At 34.4% G+C, this 25,112-nt stretch overlaps 1 protein-coding gene across 1 annotated transcript; it reads right to left on the reverse strand.

Moving 5' to 3' along the window:
• Positions 1 to 1,808: 1,808 nt before the first annotated feature.
• LOC129227848 (heme-binding protein 2-like) lies at positions 1,809 to 14,533 on the reverse strand. Its single transcript, XM_054862466.1, has 5 exons — positions 14,386 to 14,533; positions 9,026 to 9,109; positions 6,200 to 6,329; positions 4,474 to 4,645; positions 1,809 to 2,050 (listed from the first exon to the last, which is right to left on the reverse strand). The coding sequence occupies exons 1-5, from the start codon at positions 14,404 to 14,406 to the stop codon at positions 1,837 to 1,839; spliced, it is 621 nt and encodes a 206-aa protein (XP_054718441.1). The 5' UTR covers positions 14,407 to 14,533; the 3' UTR covers positions 1,809 to 1,836.
• Positions 14,534 to 25,112: the final 10,579 nt, after the last annotated feature.

Here is a 25,112-nt window from a genome sequence, read left to right on the forward strand (position 1 = left end):
TTTGCTAATAGTCGCGTCGCCAACTTGCATCATTTAAGTTTTAAACTTATCTGCACTGAGCATGTGTATGCCTATGCAATATACAGTGGCTCCCAAAAGTCTTCGTACACCTACGACTTTCAACGAAATAGGCCCCAATCCATTGGTTAGGATTAATATTTCGGAATAAGTATTTAATTATAAAATCTATGATCAAGTTTTAACAAAACTACATGAAAAGTTTTTAAAAAAATATTAAAGCTTAATTTTTTAAAAATAAAAAACCAAAAAGTGCCGGAAATTTTATCTCACAAAAGTCTTCGTTCACTTTAAAAAATGTCTATATATTATTGAATAATCTAACTTTTGATTAAGTTATTAATTATTAGAATATCATACAGTATTCATAACACCTTTTAAACGTCTGGGAATACATTTCATTCTTTTTCTTTCTTTTTTTTGCGTAATTTCTGAGTAAGTGTTCAACCACACTTCGAGTCTCACTGTTTCTAGCTCTATTTTCGTCTTAAAGCCCTATTTTCGTAATCTAGCCTCCAGATATCTCTAAATACGTTACATTAAGTTAAAATCTGGAGATTGAGGGAGTATTTTCTAAACTTAAGGACAATTTTCGAGGCACTAGACGCAAACGTTAAAAACCGTGTGCTTCTTATCGTTATCTTGATAAAAAACAAAGTTGTTTCCAATAACCAAATTTTTGGCTAAGAGTTCAAAATTGGTTTTTAAAATATTTAAAGGAACAGCATGATTCATTATTTCATCAAAAAATTACAAACTACCAAGTCCTGATGCTAATATGCACCCTCACACTAGAACACCTCCACCGTCCTGATAAACTGATCCAAATAAGTTCTCAAGATTAAGTTTCTAATTTTTTCTTCTACTTACAGTTATACAACAATTTAACCAAAAATGTTAAATTAATGTTTATCTGTAAGTAAGACATGATTCTAAAACGATTTTAGCTTATTTATCATTGATTTTGCGACGAAAAGCGTAAGCTTTCTGTTTTACGCACGACCAAGAAAATTTCTGCGGGAAGAGGACCCATTTATTCCAGCTAATCAGAGAACTTGGCGAACAATTTTAGGTGAAAATTAAATATAAAATGTTTCATTTAACTCTGCAGAAACTTTTACAACACTCAAATGTGTATTTTTCATAATTTTTTTTAACTTTAAATCTTCGATCACGTTTTGTCAACTTTGCCGGTTGACCTTTTCTTACCTTGTTTTCGGTCCGATTCCTTTCTTTAAAGCATTTTATCGAGCACTTTACTATACAAACAAATAAATTAACTAATTTAGAGACATTTCAAGCCAATTTACCACTACTGTTTGAAAAAAAATTCAAATTTTGAATGGTGTTTGCTGTTTTTTACGAATACCAGCCTTTTTACGGTAATAAGCAAATATTAAGGAATAAATAAACAAAAAATTAAAGCCAAATGACTTATAAGGGTCAACACAATGCAAAAATATTAATAAAACGACATGTGATAATTTTAATCATGAATTTATTCGAAAATATTTGAGTGTACGATGACTTTTGTGGCGTGTTATTTCTCTGTCTCTTCGTTTTCTGACCCATTTCGAAAAAAAGATCCGTCAATATTTTGAAAAAACCAATGGGTTGTATTTAGAATGACATAGGAATGATGTGAAAAAATATTGGACTTCATATTCGAATTCAGCTTCGAGTTATTTTGGTTTTACTAAAAAATTTCAAAGTGTACGAACACTTTTGGGAGCCACTGTAGCTTGTACCTATGTGTTATCTCATCTAAATGTACCTGTTTTTAAGAAGAAACAACTTCATATCTTATGAAACAAGTTCTTATTTATTGTCAGGCACTTCATTAGAGAAATTTTCCCCGTTCGGTTTCACCATCCAAATTTCGTTCCGCCTTTCAAAGAATTCGAAAGGAGCGTCGTATCCAACTTGATAGTAATAACTTTTATCTACTGTTTCGTCATTCCTCAAACTTTCAGACAGTTTGGCAGCTTCTTCAGCCCAAGTCTTCTCCCTCCAAACGTATCCTTTGAATGTCCTGTGGAGCAAATAATTTACAACTAAAATGTCACCAACTGAATGATTTTCATTCATTTCATAAATTTGTCAGCAATTGTAAATTAATTATAGTTAAAATAATAACAATAACAATACTAAGTTGATGAAATTTAATAATTCAAGAGAAACTAAATGTTGTATTCCAATGAAGAACCTCACAGGCAATGGGGTCATTTCCAAAATTTTAAAAGTATTTTTTTTCTGAAAGAGCATGCTTAAAGACATAGGATCTGACCATTTTTTAAATAATTTGTTTAAGTTTAATATTTTAAGAAAATTACTTAAGTCGGTGCGCTTCCAATGTTTACGCTTCTGTCCGATGACATCACAAATGATGAAATGCCATTCAATGTTGCCATTCACATAGCACAATATTTAATTCGCATCTTTATTAACGTGTATTGGCAATGATAGGGTTGATAGCAAGCGTAGAGCGCAATTTTAATTCGCTTCCTGATTATCATAACGTGGAAACGCGATAGAAAGATGCGCCAAAGAGCATCATTTGTGACGTCATCAAGATCACGCCGTGTTTCAAAATTCGGACATTTTAAAAAATTGATTAAAAATAACTGTTGGGAAAATGAAAGTATTTTCTGAATCCAAGTTATTATTATTATTTTTTTTTTGCTTATTCTATCAATTTCAGTGACAAAAAGTACTACTTTTGACTGAAGGAAAAAAACCCATTACAAATTCTGTAAAAAATATGCTTTTTTCTCATAAATTTGTTACTATAGGCCAGCGGTTCGCAACCTTTTATCCCTAGCGAACCTCTTGTAAAATGCGCAAGAAGTTGGCAATCCCCTTGTGAAGTAAGTAATAAGTAACAAACAAAGAAAATGAAAAAAAAAAAAAAAAAGTGGAGAAAAGAAATAAGACTACACATATAATAAAACTTGAGAGAAGTGTTTTAGTTTGACGTTGTTCAATAGTTCATCACAAAAACGAAAACACAGCAGCAAAGTATAGAAGCACACATTTCTACACACTAAAATGATAGCTAGAAAATGAATGCAAGATATATTCAACAAGGAACAAACCCTGTGGTTATTCTTTGTTTAGCTTTTGTCAATTTAGAAAAAAACCTTTTTATTGAGATCATTATGGAATAAAGTGCTCAAAGATCGACTCAAATATCTGACAGTTCTTCTTACTTAGGTTCTGCATTTATTTTGCTTCCCTGTGTATGATAAAAACGTTTTTCACATTGAAACATTCTCTAAAAGGGGATACAAAATTAAAAAAGTCCTCTTCTGACACAACAGTGTATTTATTTGTAACACTAAATCAGATGTCAATTAAAGAACAACTTTTAAAAATAGCATTTAGAAATCTCTCAGTTAAGCAATGATATGTTTTCTTGTGGTAAAATTAGAATGTTCTTTAAATGTATATCTTCTTCTAAAGGACTACGAGTTTAGTTGTTTCGCAGGAACAAACTGCCCACATTAATCATTTTTGACTGCGACTTCTAATTTAAGTGCTGAAGAATTTTCTTGTCCTTATGCTTAAAGTGCGGAACAAAATGCGTAGTTTTTAGAAGTAGTTTTAATAGAAGCGCTTTTATTTAACTCTAATCTCTACTAATAAAAAAAGCTGAAAGTCTCTCTGTCTGGATCTTTGTTACGCGCATAGCGCCTAAATCGTTCGGCGATTTAGGCGCTATGCGGATTTCGTGGATTTTCACGAAATTTTTCACAGAATTAGTTTGTAGCATGGGGGTGTGCACCTCAGAGCGATTTTTCAAAAATTTGATTTTGTTCTTTTTCTATTCTAATTTTAAAAAATTTTTACCCTGCAAATTATCATAACGTGGAAGAGTAAATTACCAAACTATCATAACGTGGAACCGTAACGTAGGCGAGCAAATGAACATAGCCATATTGGCGAGAAATTCATCATTCAATATTCGTAAATATACAGGCGAACTAAATGACCTTTTAATTTTCTACTACGGGCAAAGCCGTGCGGGTATCGCTAGTACATTCAAAAAAAGAAGAAAAATTATAAACTGGGAATTTTTTGTCTTTGTTAATGTAACTATAAGTAGGTATATGCTTATTTTATCAATACCAAGCTTTCATATGTCTTACAGCGACCAATTTTAGACCATTTGGCTCCACATTTTCAGCAATCATTCTCAATGTCGAACGATAATAATCGGTCGTTTTGGAAGTTTTCAGAACATCGTTTTCAATTCGCAATTGAATGAACAGAACAACAGGCCATATGGATCAACTTTGTGGGCCACTGTTTTCTAAAGGAAATGTGTTCGAAGTTACGCCTTTTTTTTTTCTTCTTGCATGATATTACGTTATAAGCTAATGCAGAGTTGGAATGAAATCAATTGATTCATAACTTATTTGCAAATTTTTTCAATGCCATCGGGCTTTTTCTTACCTAACAGCATATAAAGTGGGATCTTCTGCAGATACAGTGAGACTTTTATCATTGGGAACAGGAGGACTTGATGAAACCACCGATGGTAGTAAAAAGCTCATCTCAAGTGTGGTTTTGCCATCAGTTTTTGTAGATCTCATTCGGACAGGCACAGTCATATTGATCTTTATACCTAAAAAAACATAAATAAATATTTCATTTTGATATTTTATGGAATTAGGTGCAATATGGTTGGTTAAGTGCAATATGATTACGTATAGTACATTTTAAAATTGTTTTTTCAAAAATCTAATCACTCACTCCGGCAACAATAGTGACACAACGAGCACCGGAGCTTTGACTCCGCCTCCTTTTCCCCAAACTCACTTTGACCCTTACTCCGCAAGCACTAGCAGAGTTGCGGGTTTTTGAGGGGAAATGACCGGCTCCGACTCCGACTTTTGGAATTTTAAACCTTCAACTCCCAACTCAGACTCCTTTACCCCGAAATCTGTCCTACTCCGATTCTGCAGTCATGGTTATAATTGCCCGAAATATAGTTTTCCGATTAAAAAATATTGAATTTATTTGTATTGCTTTTTATTTAACAGACTAGAAAGTCACCCGTCAAAGTATGACGGGTGAAAATTCCTTCTACACTTCTGCATCTGAACGAAGCAATTGCCTGTTTGGGGATATTTTGATATTTGAAATGGTAACCCTAACTCCAGTGGATTAACTCTCAACTCCAGTAGGTAGCATTCATTGTTGACTGTTTTTCCGTTTCTTCATTCCCCTTAAATGAGTCTTACCAGTAAAACTGTTAAGTTGCCGAATCGAGTTGAGCCTTGTTACAATAAAGCCTTTCCTTCCATGTTAAACATTACCAAAAGACATTAAATACATCGCCAGCTCAGTCAATTCCAGCCGAGGACTACTATTTCGTGCTTATTAGCACTCATCAGCCTGACATAGAAGTGACTGAGCTGGAGGTGGAAAAAAGCACGAAACTGCAGTCCTCGGCTGGAATTGACTGAGCTGGCGGTGTATTTAATGTATTTCTGCCTTAGCCCTGGCTGATGGGCGGTAACTTACTGAATATACTTGCCTTGCCTTCAATATTCGAGTTGAACCGAACCATTGTTTCGGTCACTCGTCTGATCAGTGCTAATTCTGCATTAGCTACCAGTTTGTTTGGCACTCTTGGCTTCCTTAAATGGTTTTCCACCTCCAGCTCAGTCACTCCTATGCCGGGCTGATGAGTGCTAATAAGCACGAAACTGCAGTCCTCGGCTGGAATTGACTGAGCTGGCGGTGTATTTCATGTATTTCTGACTTAGCTCTGGCTAATGGGCGGTAACTTACTGAATTACCAAAAGATGTTATAAAATTATCATGCCGTGGCGTGAGTTTTATTGTTGAAACACGCCGGTTACTCGATCATCGATTATTATTTATATGAGGATAAATAAGCATGGTAGTTTCTACCGTATTATTAATTCAATGCACAAAGAAGAAAAAGTTAAGTGCAATTACTGTGTTTTTGAATAAGATTTATATTCAAGTTCCAGAATATATCTATAGTTGGGGCAAACCAAACTTGTCAGAGTCGTAATGCTGTGATTAGGGTCTGCGTAGCCTCACAATGCTGCCAGGCTAGGTTTGCCCCAACTGTAGATGAAAAGATTGTACGGTTTGTGACAGTTAAGCTGTTGTATTCATAAGAAAATCAAATAGTACAACTTACCTTGATCGTTCTCGCCGCTGATATAATTGAAAAGCCTTCTGAATGTTTTGAATTTAGCAATTCTTGGTACTCGAGATTCTTCGCTTGTCATCACCCAGGTCAACGCTGGATAGGAACGAATTTCATAATCCTTCAATAAAATACAAAACAGCTGTTTTTATTTTTTATACGTTTTTTTTAAATCAGTAAATCCTAGAAATTCAACAAAATTCATATTTTCTAACATTCATTCTAATAAATGCAGAGCATTTATTTGCGGTTTCTAGGCTAATCATTTAATGAGCATCTTTTTTTTTTCTTTTTTTTTTGGATCAAACGATAACGTTTCATTATATATATGTTAGGTTTCAGTATCTTCTTTTTTTGAGCAGACATTTTTTAATTTTTGTTGATTTATTTACTTTGATAGGAAACACAAGAATTTGTTTAACTGTAGTTGAGGCGAATATAACCTAGTAGTGTCATAATGCTGTGATTAGGATCTGCGTATCCTTCCCAATGGTGCCAGGTTAGATCATAGATGTATTATAACTAAGTTAGATCATAGATAGTTAATACTACATCTATGGGTTTTGCCCGAACTATAGACATACATTGAAGTAATAAAACATATTGACCTTGGAATTTGCAAAAGAGGGTTCAAATTTTAAGGATAAATTTTTTTTTTTTTTTAATTTACACATCTGGCTCTAGTGCAATAAAAAAATACTTATTTAAAAAGAAAAACTTCAACCCAGGGCCCGATTAATGTATCAGGGGGATAGGCCAAACGCTTTTTTCGGGGCCCCTAAGTAGTTAAACCTTACAATTTTAGCCATTGCATAAAAACAATTTTGGCCATTATGGGGCCCTCTAAAGAGCAGGGGCCTTAGGCCATGCCTAGTTGGCCTATTCAGTAATCAGGCCCTACTTCAACCACAGATTTGGTGCCCCTTCTCATTTTGAAGCCCTAGACCTGAGCCCCATGTGCTCATGCCTTAATTCTATCCTGATGTCACCTAGTGAAAAAAATATGTCGCCTAGAAGAGACAAAATCAAATTACTGGGCGACATAAGAAACTCCAATATTAGCTCATTCTTTGCTTTTGTAAATGCATTTCAAATCCCGGGGGAAAATACGCCCACAATATCTCATATTTTTCTACGATCAGTTACGATTGAACTTTCCAAACCTTCTAAAAAAGGATCGATACTATCCCATCCCTGCGATCAGTTCTTTAAGGGTTCATAAGAAATCAATTTTCATTGTTACTTCCTTTTCCTCAGTAAAGGAAGTATTGTATTCGCGAAAAGTTTTTACACAAAAATCGACCTTAATTTCCATTTTGCTCGTCCCCGAATGAATATAGGGATTTTTTTTTCAACCCGACCACACGTGGATACATGCCTAAAAACGTATAGACACCCGAAATATCCATTTTGACGATCCCTGAATTAATTACAAAGAGTTTTCTCATGACGTCCGTATGTACGTATGTATGTGCGTATGTGTGTATGTGCATATGTATCTCGCATAACTCAAAAACGGTATGTCCTAGAAAGTTGAAATTTGGTGCGTAGACTCTTAGAGGGTTCTAGTTGTGCACCTCCCTTTTTGGTTGCATTTGGATACTCCAAAGGGGGTCTTTTACACCTTTTTGGAGGAAAACCATTGTAAATTTCAGTTCAAACTCAAGTGGTGTTATAATTTAGCAAACACTTAGCAATATATCGCCAAGCTTTTGGTCGCCAATTTTTGTCGCCAACTTCGCGACAAATTTGGCAGGTTTTTTTTACATTAATCCGTAACGTAATAAAACGTTTTTGTTTCGGTTCGCGACAAACTTGGAGTGAAAATATTTAAAGTGTTTCTTTGCTTACTCCAAGGCCCTATTATCATTCAAGTGGCGTAAAAGGAAGTCGTGTGATGCACACATCAGCTCGTTTTTTTTTTTTTTTTTTTTTTTTTTTTTTTTGCCTGATTTTTTTTTTTTTTTTTTTTTTGCCCTAACTTGCGTGATCGAAAGATGAAAGAAACCATTTTGTTCTATTTAGGGTTATCATTGGCTATCCCCCTTTTAGGACCGTGCTTTAGTTTGGGATATAAAAACTAAAGTACAGTCGAACTCACTTATAACAAGCACAAAGGGACCGTGATTTTCGCTCGATATAACCGAGTGCTCGTAAAGAGCGAGTCCGTGATTTAAAAAAAAAAAAAAAACCATAAAAATTCATTAAACTTTCTTTTTCTCTTCTTATCTTTAATCACTGAACAGCACAAAATAGGTTATTTTTTACTTTGCTTTTAATTGTGTAAATGTCTCTGTCTTAGGTCATTGTTTTTGAGGAAAACACATACACACATATATAAAATTTTTAAATGATTCTTTGCTCCACAAATTAAAAAGTGCTATTATAGCTTGTTATCAAGATTTATGATTTACCAGTAACTTTGATTGACTTTGGAATGTTAAAGAAAATTTACCAAAACAGGATAAGCTGAGCTGGAAATCAATAGAAAATTTTACGAATCACAAAAATATTGCTCGCTTTAAGCGGGGTTTCCTCGTTAAAAGCGAATTATGCTCCCATAGATTTAACATTATATCAACCAAGTATTTCTGATTTCCTCGCTAAATCCGGGTTTTCGTTAAATCAGAGCTCGTTATAAGCAAATTGGACTGCATTTCAAAAAAATTTCGTGCAAAAGTATTTTCAATTTCAAGTTCAGTAAATCATTAAGTTTGATTAATGCTTGAACTCGAGAACATGACCATCCCTGAGTTTTTGAAGATGATTCTCACACACTACCCCTCTCCCCCCCCCCCCCTTTTCGTCAATACTTACTGCATGTTGCTCAACAACTACGTAGTCGGCGCATTCCGAGTCTTTGTACCTACATCCGCTCACAACAACGCTGGCAAATATTACCTAAAAAAAGAAATGAAAAGAAGTAACAACAATAAGTGATTAACTTAAATATTAAAGAAAATATTACCTAATCCTGTTTAACTCTTTCTTCACATTTAAAAAAAAAAAAATCTTTCTTTAAAATGCATTTTTTAAAAAGATACTCACTCTGACTGAGGTGTGAACATCTTTTTAATCGTCCCCCAGTTTTGTAATCATGGGGGGGGGGGACGAAAAAAAAGAACGAAAATACAATAGCAGTTTATAAAGTTAATTGCCTGCCAAGATAAAGAGCTCCCACATAAAGAGCAACAATGTTTTGGGAACGTTTACCTTTCATTCACATTTTATACAAATCTAAATCCGTAACATTGATGGGTACGAAGCAGTAATGACACAGAAAAATAATCAGATGCGTTGGCACGTCAACAGTGAAAACTTAAAAACCTTATATCTCGATAAAGGGAAGGAGAGGACAAATATTTTTTGGGTAAAATTTCATTCTAAATATGCTTTTTCGATTAGCCTATTCATTTTTTTTTTTTTAAATTATTAGAGGAAGCTGCTGTATCCACGGACAAAATTTACTTTTCATTTTTTGCTGGTTTCTGGGAATAGATAATCAACCAGAAAAATTTTCTGACAGAATCTACAACTTATCATCTAAATTGGCAATTTTTGTCAGGCGAAAATCTAAAAGCTTTCAACTTCAAAAATTTTTTCTTAAAAACCATCTTTTTTGTCCGTGGGTACAACACCCCGTTCACCCCGCGGATAGGTGCCTTTCCCCAATTCCCTCTCAACTTTTCCCCAAAAAGCGATGTTTTCTATCAAAATTCCCCAAATACAAAAATTATTTTTCCACTAATCTTTACTAATATTATAAAGAGAGAGGGCGAATTTTTGTGTGTTTATACATGTTCGAGGTAATCTCCGGAACCACTGCACCTATTTGAAAAATTCTTTCACTACATGAAAGGTGCTTTTTTACTGAGTTATAGGCTATAATTCGAAAAAATCCGATAAATAGTTCTTTTTTTTATTCAAATGTAGGCCCAAATTTCACGTAAATTGCCTATTATTGGCTATTAAAGGGGTGAAAAATTACTTGCACATATTAATATTATATATCGTTAAAAAGGGCAGAATTTTCTGCGTTCTAAACAATTTATTTCAATGCTCTAACTTAATTACGGCGGGAGTAATTTGCGTTTATAGCTCGAACTTTTTTAGGCTTAGCTGAAATTTATGCAATACTTTCTTCATAAAATCTATCAGTGAAAAGTGAAGAAATTGTCCCACAGTTTTCTTTTTGACAGCATTGGAAAAAGCGAGATTTTTTACTCCAGATCTCTCTCGACCTGGTAATTTTGCATGGTGTTTTGTTTCTTTTATTTAAGTTATTCTTTAAATTATTAAGTTATTCTTTTAATTAATTGTTGAATATTGACATAATTTTTGACAATGTGTGTTGAATATTGACACACTTGACACAATTTTTGTTCTCAAGGTAAACCGGGCAAGCAGTTTTTAATATATGAAGATTTGAAAGCTACTGTTAATGTGATTTTAACCTTTTTGTTTGTTTGGCGAAACATTTATTTATTATTGCCAAAGAAAAAACATCCGCTTCACTCGCAAAAGGGCTGGGTTCCGGTAGCGCGGTCGCTTGGCACGTTAGGCGCTGAGCAGTTCAGTCTAGGATTATTGTTTTAAGGCAACCGTTAATGTAATTCATTGTTTTGGCGATTTGTTTTGAAAGAAAAGAAACTTTTGATTTGTTTTTATCCGAGTGAAATGTACGACATTTTCTTTTTTTCTGACGATGATTTTTTGAATGTTCAACGGGATGTTTTTTTGCTTTTCGTTAGACGAATGGATTATGATAGCATGGTTGCTGGGCAAGTTTGGTGATAAACAATAGAGCTGCGGAATTATTTTTACATTTGAACGATATTATTTGATGTCTTTTTTTGTTTATTTGGCGAAATATTTTAAATTGCAGTAAAAACCGCATCACTCGCTAAATAGAGTTTTAAAGCAACTGTAAATTTAATTTAATGATTTGACGAAAAGTTTTAAATTCCAAAGAAACTTAAATATATTTTTTTTTTTTTTTTTTGAAAAGGTGTGTGCGCATTTTATACAAAGAAAAACGATCATTTCACATCAGAGGGGGAGGGGGCGTCAATTTTTTTTATTCAATGGACTTCTATTAAATTTTTAGCACGGGCATCGCTGTGGGGGTACTGCTAGTATTTTTATAAAATGAATCGACTTTCTCTGATATTTTTGTCTCTTGAAAAAAATTTTTTTCCCCAAATAGCCAAATTTTCTTATAAAATTCCCCAACTTTTTTTCTTCCCATTTTCGCTTTTTTTTTGACTTTATCTTTATTTACCTTCTTTACTAATAATAAAGCTGAAAGTCTCTCTCTCTCTGTCTGTCAGGATCTCTGTGACGCGCATAGCACCTAGACAGGTCGACTGATGTTCATGAAATTTGGCAAAGAATCAGTTTGTAGCATGGAGGTGTGCACCTTTAAGCGATTTTTCAAAAATTCGATTTTGTTCTTTTTCTATTGAAATTTTAAGAACATTTTCTCGAGCAAAATTATCATAAGATGGATGACTAAACTACCAAGTTATCACAATGTGGAACCGTAACGGGGGCAAGCCAATTGGCGAGAAAGTCATCATGCATTATTTGTAAATATACAGGGGAACCAAAATACCTTTTAATTTTCTACTATGGGCGAAGCCGTGCGGGTGCCACTAGTCATAAATACAAGCGCCTGTCCAAGAGATAAGAAATAGCCAAAAAAAAATTTTTCTACTCGCATTTTACTACTATGCTTCTGTATGTGCATTTAAACTATGATTTTTGTATATATATATCCAAGAACATTCTTCGTATACTTATTTTTTGCCTGTTTCACGTATCAACTAGTAACTCACGCAGAACTATTAATGCAAATTCCGTAGCATAATATTCCACATAATACGAAATGCGAATTCCATAAAGGTGAGCAAAGCTAAACCAACGCTGTTTCAGTGTTACCAGATTGGGGGAAATTTCCCCATTTTGGGGAAATCTGGTGCTCTCTGGGGAAATTTTGGGGAAATGAGTTTTGAGGGGAATTCTTTGGGGAAAATTTTTTTTCTTGGGGAAAACCTGGGGAAAAAAAACCCTCTGAGAAAAAAGAATTTTTTTTGTCACGTCAAGAAGTAGTAGTTACATTGTTTGTATCAAACAGCGTTGGTTTAGCTTTGCTCAACTTTATGGAATTTGCATTTCGCATTGTGTGGAATATTATGCTACGGATTTCGCATTAATGTTCTGTGTGAGTAAATAGTTGATACGTGAAACAGGTAAAAATAAGTGTGATGAAGAAAATGTTCTTGGATAAATATATACAAAAATCATAGTTTAAATGTACATACAGAAGCAGAGTAGTAAATGCAAGTAGAAATAAAACATTTGGCTATTTCTTATCTCTCGGTCAGGCGCTTGTATTTATGACTAGTGGCATCCGCATGTCTTTGCCCGTAGTAGAAAATTAAAAGGTCTTTTGGTTCTCCTGTATATTTACAAATAATGCATGATGAATTTCCCGCCAATTGGCTTGCCCACGTTACAATTCCACGTTATGATATCTTGGTAATTTACTCGTCCATCTTATGATAATTTTGCTCGGGAAAATGTTCTTAAAATTGGAATAGAAAAAGAACAAATCGAATATTCCAAAAATCACTTAAAGGTGCACACCCCCATGCTACAAACTAATTCTTTGCCAAATTTCATGAAAATAGGCCAAGCGGTGCGCTATGCGCGTCCCAGAGATCCTGACAGACAGAGAGATATCCAGACAGAGAGACTTTCAGCTTTATTATTAGTAAAGATAAAGATAAAGAAGACAAAAAAAAAAAAAAAAAAAAAAATTAAAATTAATTTGAATTCTGAAATTTTGAATTCAAATTATGTTTTTCGCAATCACGAACTGAGACAGGACCCTACTAATTGGAGTTATTGTTTCTAGAAACAGCTCCTGTCTCCCCCTCACCCAAGCCTGCCTCTCCTCCTGGGCGGTTACGTGTGCATAGTTATGTGTGTAGGCTTGTGTGTGTGCGTAGACCTGTGTGTATGCACGTAGGCATGTGTGTGAGTGTGTGAGCGTGCGTGTGTGTAGGACATGGACGTCTCCGACCAGGAGAAGCGGATAGCTCAGGACCGGAGCAGCCGCGCCGCGCCGCCTGCAGAGGACGGTGGGCGGTGGTGCTGCAGAGGTTTCTGGTCCAAGCTGAAAAAGGCACGGAACATCAAAAACAGTCAAATGAGAACAATAAGCAATCGTGATTGCTCAAAAAAGCGAAAACGGGAAGAAAAAAGAAGTTGGGGAATTTTATAAGAAAATTTGGTTATTTGGGGGAAAAAAAAAATTTTTAAGAGACAAAAATATTAGAGGAAGTTGATTCATTTTATGAAAATATTAGTGGAAAAATAATTTTTGATTTTGGGGAATTTTGATAGAAAACATCGCTTTTTGGGGGAAAAGTTGGAAGAGAATTGGGGAAATCTGGATTTGACCATCTAGCAACACTGCGCTGTTTGAATGTAACTACTAGATGTCAAGACGCAAATTTAATCACAATTTCTTTTCCCCAAGAAAAAATTTATTCCCCAAAGAATTCCCCTCAAAATCCATTTCCCCAAAATTTCCCCAGAGAGCACCAGATTTCCCCAAAATGGGGAAATTTCCCTCAATCTGGCAACACTGTTTTGGATCGAATTTTTAATTCTTGCGGAGCGCCAAAAATATTACTTTATTTAATGAATAATTCACGTGCTGCTAATAATTGCTCGCAGTGAGAAATCACCAAACGCGATATCTTGCCAGAAAAGACAACCGTAAACGTATTTCATTGTAAAAACGTTGAATAAGACGTACAAATTGCTTCGCGCCATTCCCTAATACTATCGAAGAATTAATTGCACGCGCTCTACATATGATGCAAAAAAATTTTTCGCTTAAAATGTTAAAGTGGAGCTTTTTTTTTATACATTTGCATTAATAATTCCTTTCTTTTTTTCGAAAGAAAATTAATTACTCACAAATGAAGGTAAGAATTATCATTAAAAGTTAGTACAACAACTTTAACCGAAGTAGGAGGATTGATAAATTGCTAAAATCAGAACCTGATTATGCTTTTTTTTTTTTTTTCGTTTGCAGAGTAATTTAATTTAAATCATACTTAAGTGTTGCAATTTTATCTAGCATATTCTAAAAAGAAACTTACCAAAGCGGCCACTTTCAACATGTTCACAATAATTGTGTCGAACGAAGAATATTTAAATTCTACTGAAATGGCTTCCTTAAATAAATGTGTTATCTCCTCGGTTCCCAATGTTTACCACGAATTTTATTTTGTCGGCATCGATGAAAATACCTTATATAAGAAATGATTAGATGGAGTGTTATCAAGTTATTTCCAAACGAACTTTCTTTGAGTGAAACAGCTCTTTCTCCGTGTTTATTTTTGAAGATACTGATATCAAACTCCTCTTTTTTCTTATCATTAGCTGAATTTTTGTGACTGTATTAGATTAATCCTACGTCGTGAAATGTTTTGGAAGAGGAAAAATTGGAATTGTATTGATAAATCTGACTCATTTTTGAAAACCGAAAAATTACCATAAAGAGTGGATTTTAATATTGTATATTGTTGATATAACGCCTTTACTACAGATATTCTTGGAAAATAGATGACTCAATCTTTTAGAAACACAAAATTAAAAAAAAAAAAATATTTCCGTCATTTGCTAAAATTTCCAGCAACAAGGGAGTATACAGTGGCTCCCAAAAGTGTTCGTACACTTTTAAATTTTTTAGTAATACTAAAATAACGCAAAACTGAATTCGAATGTGAAGTTCAATTTTTTTTTTTTTTACATCATTCCTATTTCATTCTAAATAAAACCCAGTATTTTTTTTCAAAATATTGACGGATCTTTTTTTTTTTTTTTTTGAAATGGGTCAAAAAACGAAGAGACAGAGAAATAACACGCCACAAAAGTCATCGTACACTCAAATATTTTCGAATAAATTCATTATTGAAATTATCATATGTCATTTTTTTATTATTTTCGCATTGTGTGACCCTTAAAAGTCATTTGGCTTTAATTTTTTGTTTATTTATTCCCTAATATTTTGCTTATTACTTTAAAATGGCTGGTATTCGTAAAAAACAAAACACCATTCGAAATTTGAATTTTTCCCTCATAGTGGAGGTAAATTGGTTTGAAATGTCTCTAATTTAGTTAATTTATTCCTTTCTATACTAAAACATGCTTTGATAAAAAAGGATAGGATAAAAGAATAGAAAGGTAAGAAAAAATCAACCGGCAAAGTTATCAAAGCGTGATCGGAGATTTACAGTTATAAAATTTATGAAAAATACACATTTGAGAGCTGTAAAAGTTTCTGCAAAATTTAATAAAACATTTATGTAACATTTAATTTTTACCTAAAATTGTTCGCCAAGTTCTCTGATTAGCTGGATTAATATGGGACCTCTTTAAGCAGAAATTTACTTGTTTGTGCGAAAAGCAGAAAGCTTACGCTTTTCGTCGCAAAATCGTTGATAAATAAGCACAAAACGTTTTGAATTACATTTACCTACAGAAAAAAAATGAATTCAACATTTTTGGTTAAATTTTTGTATAATTGTTAGTAGAAGAAAAATGAGAAAGTTAATCTTAAGAACTTAGTTGGATCAGTTAATCAGGACGGTGAAGGTGTTCTTGTGTGAGGGTGCATATCAGCATCAGGACTTGGTAGTTTGAAATTTTTTGATGAAATAATGAATCATGCTGTTTATTTAAATATTAAAAAAAAAATTTTAAACTCAAAGCTAAAAATTTGGTTATTGGAAACAACTTTGTTTTTTATCAAGATAACGATAAGAAGCACAAGGTTTTCAACTTTTGCGTCTAGTGAATCGAATTTTTTTTTTTATTTTTTCAAAAGCTGTTGTGGATGTTGAATTATATTCTACTAAAAATTAACTTAATAAAAAGTTAGATTATTCAATAATACATAGACATTTTTTAAAGTGCACAAAGACTTTTGTAAGATAAAATTTCCGGCATTTTTGGTTTTCATTTTTAAAAAATTGAGTTTTAATCTTTCATTACAATTTTTCATGCAGTTTTTTAAATAATTAATCATAGATCTTATAATTAAATATCTATTCCGAAAAAATAATGTTAACTAATGGGTAGGGGCCTATTTCATTGAAAGTCGTAGGCGTACGAACACTTTTGGGAGCCACTGTATAAGGAAGGGACCGAGGGGGCCCTGCCCCCCTCCCAATGGAAAAAAATAAATAAAGAGAGTTATTATTTGGTTTTAATTAGCTCACAAATAATTTCCAAACTTTCAGGGGAAAAAAAGAAGAAGAATCATCATATATATAGTAGCCAATGATCGAGTAACACTCCTGACGTCATCCACAATAAAACTCGCGCCACGGCCTGATAATTTGATACATATTATGTTTTGGTAATGTTTGACATGCAGAGAAATGCTATACTTTGACTAGGCTGAACTGGATCCGGTAACTAAAGTGTTTTACTGGTAAGACTGTCATTTAAGGAAAAGGAAGAAGAGAAAAAGTGGTCAACAAGGAACGCTATCTACTGAAGTTCAGGGTAAATCCACTGGAGTCAAGGTTGAAATTTCAACTATCATAATATCACCAAACAGGCAATTGTTTCGCTCAAATATAGAAGCAATGTTCACCAGTCATATCTTGACGAACGATGTTCTAGTTAAATAATAATAGTGATAACAATAATTATAATACAGTAAACTCCTGATTATCGGCGGTCGGATTATCCGCGGGTCTTTTCACAATTTTTTTAATTAATTTTTAACGGTCATTAAATATTTTTTAAACTTATGATTGTGTTACTGTTCGTTTTCGGCTTTAAATGCGTATATTTTTTTACATTCAATGTTAGTAGACGCAATGTAGCAATGTTTCTAGCTATAACTTAAATGTATGTTTGAGTTTTATTCATATTTTTTAGCTATTGTATACAGTAGTATTGTTTTACACTCATTGTTCGGATTATCCGCGTTTTCGCTTATCCGCGGTCACCGTGCCACCCTATTCAGCGGATAATCGGGAGTTTACTGCACGTTAGATCAGGGATTTCCAAAGTCGTGTGTTCCAGAGGTGAGTGGTGCCGCGAAGTGCCCATGATATCAATAATATGTATCTAAAACTAGACTAGGATACGGTGAAAATTTTTTAATTCTTCAAAGGGTGCCGCCAATCATTAAAGTTTAGGAACCCTGCGTTAGGGGGCACCAGGCACTGGTGTTCAGAAGGTGTCAGGGGATCCATACCCCTTACTCAAGAAAAGAACGTGTCTTGGAAAAGCGAAGTTATTTTAACAAAAAGGAAATACTTTTGGGGAAAAAATCTCTATTCTTTCAAAAATAAATCTTAAAATTGAAAATTTTTAACAGATGCTGAGCAAATTAAGTTCTTCTCTCTTTCTTACACTCCACCCCTCCCCTTTTTTTTCTAGTCAATCAGAAGAGAAGCAGGCACGTAGCTAGAACTTTGTTAAGGGGGGGGGTCCAAGGTTGCACGAACTTCAAAAGAGGAGGCAGGCTAAAGCAGAATTAGTAGCTGATAGTTACACAAGATAAGATAAATCCAATTAAAACTGATTATTAAAATATGATAATTAACTAAAATTAATCAAATAATTGAAATTAATGGAGCCATTAGTTAAAATTAGTTAACAAAAATTTTATATTAAGTGGTAAATTAATTATTGAAAGTTTGTAAATTAACATTAAACTAAAAGTTATCACACACAAAGTTTCCAAACATGGGTGAACCTCTGTCCTCCTGAAAATGAGTGAAATATTTTCTATTAATAAGAAGGGCACATTAAAAGAAAAACGGAAAACGAAAACTGTTCTAGAAATTACTTGGAAAATGCATGCGATAATTTAATAAAATATTAAAGCTTTGTAATATATTTCAGCAAAATATGTACATTTGTACTTAAGCCATTTTATTTGAAAACTAGAAAGTCACCCGTCAAGACATGACGCGTGAAAATTGCTTCAACTCTTCTTCATTTGAACGAAGCAATTGCCTGTTTGGTGATATTTTGATAGTTGAAATTTTAACTCTAACACCAGTGGATTAACCCTAAACTCCAGTAGATAACGTTCATTGTTTTCGTTTCTTCATTCCTCTGATATGACACAGTCTTACCAGTAAAACTGTTCAAGTTATCGGATCGAGTTCAGCCTTGTCACAAAGTCTTTCCTTGCATGTTAAGCATTACCAAAACATATTATCGAATTACATATCATGCCGTGGTGCGAATTCATTGTTGAAACACGCGGGTTACTCGATCATCGTCATTATTTATATGAGGACAAATATGTCTATGGAGTCGAATGTATTACTATATGAATGTTATATAACGTAACCCTGTCCGATTTGAACAACATTTCAGGCAAAATCCCACAACTCTCTCAACGAAAATATTAACAAGGTTTCATTTAAAAAGCTTGAATTAGTTTTTATTGATTTACATTTATAATATTCTTTTGATAATGCGAAATAGAATGATATTTCCAATCTTATCCATTTTATAATTATCATTCCTTTTCATCAATTAAAAGCTTGAACAAACTATTAACTGTTTGAGAGACGGAGGCTTCCTTTGATGCAACCATTTTTTTATATATATAAATTTTTTTCTTTAGCCAACTGACACAATGATTCCAGTTAGCTGAAATAAAAAAAGAGAAGCAAGAAATAAATGGGGTTCTCAAGTGAAGTCACTATTCCTCAAAGGGTAAAAGCTGTTCGAAAAAATTTTAAATATTGGAAAAGGCGTATTGCCGTTTTTTATCATTTTTTTTTTTCTAATGGGGCTGTGTTAGAGGCTTTAGCCTTTTGCGGAACAAGTGAGAACCAACCATATGGCATCCAGTCATTCATATGCCACCATTAAGGCGCGGATGTGAATGTCAGAGAAAAATTTGATGTCCAGTTTCCACCAGATGGAGACACCTGAGCTCTTTTCGATGCGAAACTGCAAAAGAAATTTAATTTTGTCAAGAGCTCAAACGACCTAAGGGATCTTTTACATGCCGATTAATGGAATGTATACCTAATGAATTAAATTAAACATCTGTGTGATTTTATTTTAACAACGTGTTGTTAATTTTAACAACAATACATATCACATTTTACAACGCAGGCAATGATTTTTTTTCTTTAATACGATGTTAGCAAAACACTTTATTGCAAGAAATAGCAAATATCTTTAGCTTGAAAAAAATAAGAGTCGAAAAAATTAAAAAAAAAAAGCGATATAGAAACGAAAAACTCAAAAAAATTTATCTCGTATTCACCTTTTTTGTTTCTTTGCTTGTAGCGCAATAAATAGCGGTAATTTTCACCTAGCAATTTATAGTTAAATGCCATAGACTAATAATAAGAGTAGACCGAGCTATGGCAACCCTTTTGCTGCTCATAAACCAAACCATGTGACTGGTGGATATCCTAGCAACAGCGGGCGTTGATCGAAGCAGACGATCTCAACGCGAGCGAGAAATAAAATAAATAGAATTGATGGAATACGGAGGAATGAGCTTTTATGAAATCCTATTTGTAAATTTGTTATTCTAAGTTGTAAATATTTTGTTAATATAGTGAGTTTTTCGTTTAGATGGTACTGTGCATTTTCTTTAGTCAATTTTTCAATAACTCTCTAAGCAATTAAAGATGCAAACGCACAAAAAGAATCGGCAAACGGTAAGATTCTTACATACAATTTCAATTTAAGATACCGATTAGTACATTTTTGCGTTAACGCAAAACGTTTACGCCATTCCGTTCACGCCAACGCTGACGTAAGATTTCCAAATGAAATAAAAGTTACTGAAAGCTGTGATAAAAAACTAATTACGAATGTCAAAATAATACATAACTAAAAGAAAAACTGTTCAATCTCTGCACCTGGAAAAAAAAATTATAATGAAAACACATTACGTCTTAAAATACATGTCGAGTGCCAAACTATAGATAATGTTGACATCTAGCAACCATGCTGCCAAAGTTTTCGCCAAGCCTTTCCACTAGTCACGTGATGTATCCATGAACCAATTTTTTTCATCAGCAAGTCTGAGAAAGCTCGGTCTACTCTTATTATTAGTCTATGTTAAATGCATATGCCTGTTTTTTGTTACGTTTAATGCTACCTTCACAATTTACTAAAGATGGATGCATAGATGCTAATTAAATAACTTCTCAGTACAATTGGAATACAAATATGCTTTTTGGGACAACATCGAATAAGAGATGAGAGAGAGAGATAATTTTTCTTCAATTAAAAAACTGTTTTTCTTTTGGGATCATAGAATCACAATTCAGTAAGATTTAAAAGTATTAATTCGTAATAAATTACTTATTACATGCTTTAATATGGCCGAACTTGTAATTTCATAAACTGATCACAGAAAAATATTCAAGTAATTTTCAATTATTTTTCTATAAAATTTTGATTCCGCAAAAAACTCGTTACATCAACTTCAAGTTTTATTTATTCATTTATTTTATTTATTTAACCTTCAAACACGAATTCATTTTGGGCATTTAATATGTTCAATGATCATGCTTAAATATTGGGGGGGGGGGGGGGAACATCAGAAAAAAAATCTATGTAATTTGTTACTCAGAAAGGAGAGAAATGTTAAAAATAATCTAAAAGTTCAAATAAAATTGTTATCAAAATATAAAATGAATCTGAAATGAACCAAGTCAAAAATATAAAGAATTAAAATGAAAAAAAAAAAAAAAAAATCAATAATTTTTTCTCATCCTCAAGCACATGAAATGTGTAGAATTTCTTTTTTCGCTGCTGGCTTAGAATCTAAAATTAGTTTTTAAATGGAAAAACACATTAACACGTAAAATTGCTTGTATTTTTAAGAAAACTTTAAAAGGGAGCACTGCAACTTACCTAGTTTGGGTAAACTTGATTTTCTTTTGCATATATTTTTCTTCAGGATATGTTTCCTATAAGTATGATGTAGATAAAAACTGCGTGTTAAAACAGAAAAGAATCGGAATTCAATTACTGATTCACCAGGAACGCACCTCACTCTGGCTGTCTTTCGTACAACATACGTCTACGAAATCCACGAAAATCCAAAAAGAAAAGAGAAAGAAATGAAGAAAACCACGCCAATGAGCCTGTGGGATACAGCGGAAGTGGCAATAAATGCTTGTTTTTACTTTGCCAATGGCAATTTGATGGACCAAGGAGAGGGGCTGAATTTCAAGGTCGCAGGACCCAGCTGGTTTGAAAGTCGAAAGGGACATTTCCCCGTTTCGGACGGAGTAGGTGACACAGCAAAAAGCAGACGAAAATTGGGAACCTGCAGTTGTTGCACGAGGTTCTCGTGTTCTGAATTGACTCAAGCGCTGAGAAAATTGCCGATTACTGGGAATATTTAAGTGGAAAATGCAAGGTGTTATAAAAACATTCTCTTTCGGAAAAATTTTGTTGATGCGAGATGCAACAACTGAGAAAAAAGGACAGGGGTCTTTCGGGAAGGGGGGGTCCGGACCCCATGGACCCACCCCTTGGCTACGTCCTTGAGAGAAGGGTCCTCAAAATGTTTCTCTTTTTAACTCTCGTCGCCCCTGCAAGAAATTTAAAATAAGTTTTAATTGTTCGGTTGGAGTAGTAATGGAAAATTGATGTCCTAAAAACACATTTATTTAAGCGTTTAAGAGTATGTTTGTTTGTGTGTGTGTGGGGGGGAGTATGTTTGTTTGTGTGTGTGTGGGGGGGAGTATGTTTGTTTGTGTGTGGGGGGGGGGGTATGTTTGTTTGTGTGTGGTATGTGTATGTGTGTGTAGGCATGTGTACTTGTGGGTGTGTGAGTGTATAGGCATGTGTGCTTGTGTGTGTGAGTAGTCGTGTGTATGTGTGGGGGTGGGTATGTGTATGTGTGTGTAGGTATGTGTGTTTGGGTAATTGTGTGTATGTGTAGGTGTCTGTACGTATGCGTGTGTGTGTGTATGTGTTTGTGTGTGTGTGGGTGGGTGTATGTATGCGTAGGACATTGACGCAAACTGAAGACGGTTAGTTTTCGCTAGAGGAGCAGCATTGTGAGGCCGGCCGACGGTGGTGCTGATGGCAGAGGGAGGTGGTGGGAAAATAAAATCATACGAATTCAAAACCGTCAAGTGAGAACAATATACGCAATCGTGATTGCGCAAAAAAAAAAAAAAAAAAAAAAAAAAAAAAAAAAAACCATATTTTTACAAATTTACACAAAACAATAAAAAAAAAATTTACTTGGTATAAAGCTTTCCTCTCTCTCTCAAAAAAAAGAAAAAATTTAAAATTAACTTGAATTCTGAAATTTTGAATTCAAATTATGTTTCTCGCAATCACGAGTTGCGACAGGACCCTCCTGCTCATTGGGGGCTATTGTTTCTAGAAACCGCTCCTGTCCCCCCAAGCCTGGCCCTCCCGCCTTGCCCTTTACGCGTGTATAGTTGTGTGTGTGTGTAGGCGCACGTGCGTGCACGTGTAGGCTTGTGTGTGTGTGTGTGTGTAGACATGTGTGTATGGGCGCGTGTGTATGTAGACCTGTGTATATGCACGTAGGCGTGTGTGTATGTGTATGAGCATGTGTGTGTGTGTATGAGCGTGTCTGTGTGTGTGTGTGTGTGAGAGCGTGCGTGTGTGTAGGACATAGACACCACCAACCAGGAGAAACTGATTTTAGGAAGCACCCTAGTAGCACCCGATATCTTAGCGTCATCCGTACGTCATTGCCGTATATCGTTTCATCTACCCGATATCGTATATCGTTTCTACTGTATAGCTCGTCATCGGCTCGATATCACACGAAACGGCATTTTACAAAATTGCTTATAATAGTCAAATTTCAAAACTGTACAGTTATTTTATGAATAAAATGGAATAAATCAAAAATAATTCAGTTTTAATAAAAAAAAATTCAAATATTTGAAATTTCACGCACTTCTCTAATCGCGACGCGATGACGCTTACGTTATCGTTACAATGACGCGTAAACGATATAGGCAGATATCGCAAACGATGACTGCACAATGACGCTTGCGTTATCGTTATAATGACGCGTGACGATTTTGTCAATGGCGCACGCTCTGTCGGATTAGACATCATTTTATATCGTGACCCGATGACGCAGCGATATAGGATTGGTTATTTTCACGATATCGTCGTACGTCATTGTAATTTCTTTTTTTTTTACTTGTACCCATTTATATTGGATAGTCACTCCTCTCTAAACAAGAAATTTCGAAAAATAACTTATTCTACGTTCGAAAATAGGTTTCATATGTTTTCTTTTTTTTTTAGGAATGACAACGATATTTTTCGATTCTTCCAGAAGCCAGAGGGCGTTCGCGCTGTTTTCTTTTTTCTAATTCAAATTTCAAGCAGTGTTGCCAATTTAGCCCTTTTGGGGCTAGATCTAGCCCTTTTTCGGCTCGTTGAGCCCCGAAGAAGAAAATCTAGCACCTAGCCCCGAATCTAGCCCCCTAACGCTTTTTTATTTTTTCAATAATGTTTTTGGCTGAGTTAGTTTATTAATCTTTAAAAATACATCTCCCATTTTTGCAACATCAGAATTTCTATTTGAACTTCATACGTAAACTGTAACCGACGTGCCAGCATCGGTTACAGTTTTCCTAGACTCCGGTGATGGTGCTGCCATCTATCGGTATATAAAATAATGGAGGCAAGGCACTTTGTATGCAGTCCTCGACATAAATACAGTTGTAGTCAGTTGTGACTCTTGAATAGAATAGAATTTTCCTAGATGAGACAAAAGGTCGCAGACGCGTTGGCATAGCGCTACCAGTCGATTTAACTGGTTGATTGACATTTTTGAGCAATAATAAGTATTAATCATCTGTGCAAGTAACTACGTTATCAACCAAAATCGTTCCGCTATCTAGATAGGCCGACGCATCAGCTTAAGTTTAGCCATTTTGGATCAGATTTTTCATTGTTGCGCTGCTAGGGTTATCACAGCCAAGTTTTGGATTTCGCCAAATTTGCCGAAAATAATATATACGAGCCGGTGCATCAGCTTAAGATCAGCCTTTTTGGATCGGAGCGCGTGTTAGAGTGGTTGTCTTTTCTGGCGAGTAATCGAGTTTGGTGATTGTTCACTGCAAGCGATTCTTAGCGGCACGTGAATTGTTTATTAAATAAAGTATTATTTTCGGCAAATTTGGCGAAACCCGAAACTTTGCTGTGATAACCCTCGCAGAGCAGCAATGAAAAATCCGATCCAAAATGGCTAAACTAAAGCTGATGCGTCGGCCTGTGCGGCTCTAGTTCCATGGAGCATCGGTTGGTGCACCATTGACGTCTATAACTGTCAGCGATCAACTGACTGAGTTCTACTAGAAAATACATATCTATTTAAACATTTATAAAAAATTTTTATTAGTTTTTATTATTGACCTTTATCAACTATTCAGTTAATAGCTAAACTAAACTTAAGTACTCTGCTACAAAAACTGCTACATTATTAAATATGCTACTTTACTAAGGTATAAAAGTTGTATCTACATAATAACTAAGGAAAAAACGGGTAACTGCGCAGATACTACATTAAAGGCTTAGTATTTGTCACTTTGCCTTAGAAATATGCACCAATTATACCCTAAAGCTTTTTTTAATATTTTGCGTTCGCAAATGAACCAATAAAAACTTGAGGTTTAGGTAAACTAAACTACTAATGACCGGCCAGCGACAGTAATTAAATTTTGATAAAATGTGCGAATACCATATTTGTGCTTACGGCAGTATACTACAGATGGCGCTACTGAATCTAGCCCCATTCGTCCATGCGTTGGCTTGATCTAGCCCTTTTTTTTTAGCTTGACTTAGCCCCAGTCCTTTC

Source organism: Uloborus diversus, chromosome 8 (assembly GCF_026930045.1).
Source record: "Uloborus diversus isolate 005 chromosome 8, Udiv.v.3.1, whole genome shotgun sequence".
Taxonomy (NCBI): Eukaryota; Metazoa; Arthropoda; class Arachnida; order Araneae; family Uloboridae; genus Uloborus; species Uloborus diversus.